This window comes from Melanerpes formicivorus, unplaced genomic scaffold (assembly GCF_026170545.1).
Source record: "Melanerpes formicivorus ecotype bairdi unplaced genomic scaffold, bMelFor1.0.p_v2 SCAF_7, whole genome shotgun sequence".
Lineage (NCBI taxonomy): Eukaryota > Metazoa > Chordata > Aves > Piciformes > Picidae > Melanerpes > Melanerpes formicivorus.
Window position 1 is genome coordinate 9,908,774 of NW_027142359.1, and position 6,453 is coordinate 9,915,226.

Below are 6,453 nucleotides of genomic sequence, written 5' to 3' on the forward strand. Positions count from 1 at the left end.
TGGGGACACAGTTATTACTGAAACTCATTTCCTTAAAACACGAAGGGGCAAAGGTAAGTAATTGTTTACCTGAAAGTGGGGGAAAAGAAAAAACCACATAAACAAGACACCCAGCAAACCTACAAAGAGGGTAACAATTGCAATGCTGAACATTTCATTTACACCAGGATAATTAAATATTGTAAGTAAGAATGTATTTTCCTTTTACAAAGAAATAATCTTACCTCTGTATAATTCCTCCATCTATTATACAGTGAATAAAATCATTAAAGTTATAATAAATTGAACAGAAACACTTCTGGACCTCAGCTACATATGTAGATGACTATAGTACCTTATCAAAATTACAAAGCTCATAATGCTGACCTTAATAGATCCATGCTTGGAAACAAAACAATTCACTAGACATTCTGTGGAAAAATATATACAAGGTATATTTGCTCTCAACTCCACAGGTGTGACTTGTCTTGAGATAATGTTGTGTAAAGATTAAATTTCAAGTAAACAGTGCCAGAAGCATATGGATATTTTTTTAACTTCTGAAACAGTCAGGATCATAGTTAGAATGGCCTCTTACAGGTCTTGTAAAAAACCAATGTGCTTTACAATGTCACTTCACACAAAAAATAACAAACAGCAGTGACCAAAAGCACTAGATTGAGAAGCCCAAGGCACTAATAAAGGTTTTTCTTCACTAAAATCTCTAGAAAAAGCTTTTATTTTTTTCATGAGAAGCACAAAGAGGTCAATATCTGATATATAAAAGTAGTCTATAGCTAACATTTTCTTAATTACTACAAAATGCTGGTTTATTTATTTTTAAAACACACAAAAAGCATTTTAACACATTTCAGTAACTATGAAATCTATTTCATACAACCTCTTTTCATGACTTGATGTTGTGTAACAATTGGCGCCTACAGAATTTTGACAATTACTCCCAGAAACTTACGTGTATGATTTTCCAGAGCCAGTCTGCCCATAAGCAAAAAGACAAGCATTATATCCCTCAAAAGCTCTTTCAAGGAGTGGCACTGCCAAAGTTTCGTAAATCATTGCCTGGCTGGCATAATTAGGATCACACTTGTCAAAAGACCAGAAAGAGAAGTCGTAACTGAAGCGGTACATGTGGTTTGTGGCTGAATTTCGTACAGCTGTCTCTGGACCATTCATGGAGATTACAGGAAGTGAGTTTTCATCTTTCTCTCTGAATGGAGGTAGGAGGGAGGGGAAAAACAATGCATAAATAAGCTACATTCTCCAAGGTAGTAAATTCAATCAATTGCTTTATGGGAAGAAAAAAAAAGAAAAAAGTACAATAACCATTGTTAAAATTTGTCTGTTTGTCAAACAGCTAAGTACTAAAGCTCAAAATACTTCAGATAATACATAAAAAGGTAGCCCAAAACACCTCTAAAGTGAATTTAACCTCTTAATAAAGCCTTTATCATGATGTTGCATTAAATACATGCTGATTTCAAAGTATGTATTGTATCCTTAGTGGCTGATGATCAAACATGTGAAAAAAATACCAAGCAGTAATCAAAATATCCAGAAGTTACTATCAGCATCAGAAATAAGTCCATGATACAAACCTTTTACTGAAAGGCCGTACACGCACAGCTACAACCACTTTGCTGCTTTCCACTTTGAAAACCTCTTTCTCAGTGCTATTGCTCTCAGCTAGAGTCTCTATGTTCTCTTTCGCCTTTGAATATCTACCCACAGAAGGAGAGATAGAGACTCTAGAGGTTTTTTCAGCTAAAGTTTGAAGATGAGATGCTCGTTTATTTGAAATGGATAAAGATGGTTGATCCCGAGAAATGCTGTTCTTTGGTGTAAGCTGAAATCCTTCTATTGAACTTTTTGTTGGTGTCCTAAGTCTTTCCAAGCTGTTATGTTTTATAATCAAGTGTTGCAACCTTTGCTTTCCAGATAACTTATTTATATTATCTTTTTCATTCAGCTGTTCTTTAGATATCCTATTAATATATTTCGAGGTAATTAATTGTTCTGATTTAGGAACTTCATTTTTAAGTCTTGTGTCAGCAGCACTTGCCCCATATGTTGTACTTGTGCACCTGTTGTTTTCACACAGACCATCGACCAAGCCGCAGGAATCCTTGCTGTTGATGTTATGCTGCACCTTTGCAGCTGGCTGACCCTCAGCTAACCTAAAGCTAGATTTAAGATCGTGAGTGTCATTATTCTTGACATTCAGTAGAGGTGCACTCTTGCAATTTCTTTGTGCAGCAGAGTCATTATTTTCAGTTCTAGGCACAGTATTTAGATTAATTTTCCTTTTCTCTGTAGAATCAGTCCTCATACGCCTCTGCAGAGCAAGTCTTTTCTCTGGATGTGTATTTTTCATGCCTTGCATTGTGTTGGTATGCAGCTGTTCACTACTTGACACTGATGCTTTGCTTGCTCCAGTTCTCCTCTGGAGTGTTAATCTTCCTTCAGGTTTAAGCATAGTCGATGCATCACCTGCTTCTTTACAAGTTGAAATCACATAGGTCTGATTTAATTCCTCAGTCTTATACTGAGAATGTGAAGGCAGACTAGCCTTTCCCTCTCCTGACATCTGTGCTTTTGGTTGCTGCCCAGATGCATTGATGCTAGTAAAGGTATTCCGTGAAGAAGTCTTCTGCAAAGTTTTAGTAGGTTGTGCCTCATAAGGACTTCTCACAGGAACTGTGTAAATAGGCATTTTGTCTCCAAGCAAGTTCACATTAGGTTTTTAGTAAGTACAACACCTTTCCTGAAAGATTATTTCTAGTTGCTGCTCCTTAAGGAATCTGGAGAGACAAAACAAAGGATTTTATGATACACATGTCCAGTGTGAATGAGGCTTCAGTATGTGGGGAGCTCTTTACATATACTGCAGCAAACACATACCCAAACAATAGTAATTAGTATCCTGTTTCACCTCCAATAGAAACAAAAATCATTTATATATATACGTAAAGATAATTTTTAATCTGAATGACTGTTTCCACCAATAACAGGTTACTTTATTCTTTCTATTGAGTCATATTATTTGTTTCAGAAAGCCAATGAGACATGATGAAGCAGCACCAGCTGGTTCAAAAAACAACCTAACTATTTAGAATCAGAGATCACCATGTTCACTTCTTCCAAATGAGAATTCAACACCCTGCCTCCATTCACTCACAACTATCTATGATTTTAATGTTTTACAACTAAGAGACTTCAATAGGACAACAAGACTGTTAGAGTTGAACAGAAAATCTGTGAACACAAAGCAGTTGGTTTTTTTTCCCCAGGATTTTTATATATAAGATAAAACTCATTATCAGAATAGGTCAATTAATAAAGATTAGTATTACAATATATGTGGACATTATCTTTGCTACAGTACACACACGCATAGCAAAACCCCAAAATACCTAGTATAGGGGACAGAAGGGTAACTGTAAAACATGTTCCATATCCTTTCTACATGTAAATATTTAGAGAGCTGTACATATCCATTCTTTATAGAAAGGTATGCTTTTGCTGTTGAGCCTGAATCAGTTATTGGGTTGAGACAGGCTTGACATCACTAAATGATAGTAAGATAGTACAAGATGTGTAAGCAACTATTTAACCATTGCTCTAACAAGTCTCATTTAGTGCTACACTTACAAGTAAAAGCTTTTGGAATGCCCTCCGAATTTATGCAACTGCATCCACCTCTACACTTGTCCTGACTGCACAAAGTTTTCACAGCTCAAAAGTTTTGAGGAAAGTTTCAGGAAATTCAAACCAGAGTGTACTCACTATACAGTTTAGTTTGACACAGGAAAGCACTCACGTCACACGAGCTGTAAAACACACAGTTTGTAGTTCCACCTAGCACTCGGTACATGGCAGTCGTAAGCCATGAGTTGCCTCAGTGTTTTCCATTCAGTTTTAGGCTAATTAGCGTTAAGGACAGAAATTCTCCATTCCTGATGCAGTACCCGTACCTGGTGAACATCCACAAAGCTTTTCTGTGGAAAGCTTAATGCCCTCATTAAAAGCTCCTTCATTCTAAAATAAGATTCGAGACTTGTCACAAGCACCCTCGTTTCTCGTTTTTGGTCGATTACGAATAGTAAACTAGAGATGAAACTCAAGCGTTCAGAGCTAAGTGAAAGCATAGGAGAAAGCTTTACTGTCCTTCGGCAAACCCACGCTCTTCAGGCAAGCCCCCACAAGCCTCTCCACGCAACCACATAACTGTTTTACGACCACCCCGCTGGGTCACCGAGTGCCCGGAGAAAGTGAGGCGAAAGCAATGCCTCACCCAGTCTGAACGAACTTCAGGAAGTAACTCCTCCGCCACCCTGCGCCACCCAGCTCTGACAGTCTCGAAGCAATGGCCCAGCCGTGCTGCTGCAGGTCCTAAGAACAACGAACATAAGCCCACCCCACAAGAAGCCAGTCCCTCCGTCCCTCACCTCACCATCAGCACCGCTCCCCTCCGCACCGGACGCGACGCGCGCCCTCTCCCTGCCCTGTTTGAATCCGCCGGGCCTGCGGGGATTGGCTCCCGCCCGGAGTTGCGTCAGAAAGGGGCAGCCCCTAGCTGCACTGAGGTTTCAGGCAACCTCCAGCGCGTCGCATCCCACTCACAGCTGCGGCTGGGCCCTGCGGCTTTCCTGCTGGTGCGGACAGCCTGCGGCTGATGGGCAGGAGACCCAGCGCAGTCGGTGACGCCCCTAGTGCCAGGCGCGGCCCCGCGCTACCCGCCGGCCCGTTAATAGGGTCCGCTTTCCGGGGCGAACCGCTCGGCAGTGCACGGCTCAGGCACCCAGTCGCATTCAGAACGCACCGCTATCCAACTCACCCTTCAGAGAAAACAGGATTATTGGAACGGCTGAGGGCTGCAGGATGAGAAAGAGTATCACGCTCCCCTTCATGAAATCTCCGCCAGTAACAGAAACCGATTTCTTGCTGAAGGACATAGGCAGCTGAGAAAAGATTCGGCACTTAAAAATGCACTCCACGGCAAAGTGCATCGTAAAAACTTTTCAAAAACAAGAACAGCAGAGGGAGACAAAAGACAAAACAGGGGGAGGGAAGTGAAAAACGAGGCTCTCCCTCTGACGGATGATGTTTCAAGTAGTAGAAATAATAATACCATCTTTCAGATTATCAGAATTCGTAAGAGGACTTTATTCTTAATACATAAGCCTGCTAAAGAGCCCCTGGCACCAATGCCATGCTCCTATCTTCTACCTTGTAACACGTAAGACCTCGCATTTCTAGTTCAGAGGAGGGTGGGGTGGAATAAATCGACTACTAGCCTTCCCTAAATCAGTTTGCTACCCGCGTCAGCCTGTCATTTTGATAGCCCTTGGCCAAAGAGTGGACACTCAATATACACAGCTAACTTCCCGGGATATCTCAGCCTATCTAAACGGGGGTGATGCATCACAGCAGCTTGAAAGGTCTGATGAAACTAACTTTTCAAGACTCAGTCTAAGAGAAAAGAAAGGAAGGAAAATAAACCCAAACAAATAAAAAATAAAAAAAACAACACACACAACCAAACACCAAAACACACCCACAAACAACAAAACCACCAACAACGTGAGAAATTGTTTTTAATATTTGGCTTTCACAAGGGGAATTACTGGGGACCATGGGGTTCGATCACTGGGCTGATTGGTTGGTTATGGTCTGTATTGTGTGGGGTATTGGGAGAGAAAGGCCAACATGTCTAAAGACTGGTAAGTCAAAAGTGCCTGTTTTGTCTCAGTCCTGATGGAGAGGGGTGGGAGCGTGCTGGGGAATATGTATGCTTGAATATGAATATGTATGTTTGCTGTCTATATAAGTTCAACTCGTGGTGTTAGGGTGTGCCTCTAGCAAATTCGCTATGCGCCCAGCGCTGTGTTGCCTTTATTTTATAATAAACTGGTTATAAATTTCAGCAGTGAGTTTGTTTCTCACAACAACCAAACCAGTTTGATCATGACCTATCTTCTCAGCTTCTCAGACTCCAGATGGTTTAAGTTATACAACACTATCTCCACATAGGTCTCATTTCCTTCAAAACAAAACACCCCAGCATCTGATGTCAGAGCATGGCAACTTCAGTTCAGTACGAACAAAAATTCCTTATTTATGTGCTTGATCGGGACTAGGGCTGTTAAGCAGTCCACAACCAATTAAAGAGAAACTAAACTATCAGTAGTTCACAAACCTACCTTGCGCATATGTTGACAAGAAACCCCCAGAGAACAATCTTGCGGATTCAAAGAAATGTTCTCAGCAGAAGCTTTTACATAAACTAACAGAAATACAGTGAGGCTTGTTTTCAGTGACTATGCTGAAAACTCTTTTTTGTGGGGTCCCTTTCAAAAATCTTACTTCCTATCAATTACCATTAGTGTGTTTCAAACTATGTCTGAAATGATTATTCAGAAACATTAAAACAAAATAAAGAAATAAAAAGAAATC

At 40.5% G+C, this 6,453-nt stretch overlaps 1 protein-coding gene across 1 annotated transcript in view; it reads right to left on the reverse strand.

Annotated features, from left to right (window-relative positions):
* Positions 1–4,925, reverse strand: part of KIF14 (kinesin family member 14) — a 28,350-nt gene extending 23,425 nt beyond the window's left edge. The window contains exons 1-3 of the mRNA XM_068140923.1: positions 4,835–4,925; positions 1,596–2,798; positions 953–1,207 (exon numbers count right to left, since the gene is read on the reverse strand). Of these exons, the coding sequence (XP_067997024.1) occupies positions 953–1,207; positions 1,596–2,710 (1,370 nt within the window). The 5' untranslated portion in view covers positions 2,711–2,798; positions 4,835–4,925. The remainder of the gene's footprint in view (positions 1–952; positions 1,208–1,595; positions 2,799–4,834) is intronic.
* Between the last annotated feature and the right edge of the window lie 1,528 nt (positions 4,926–6,453).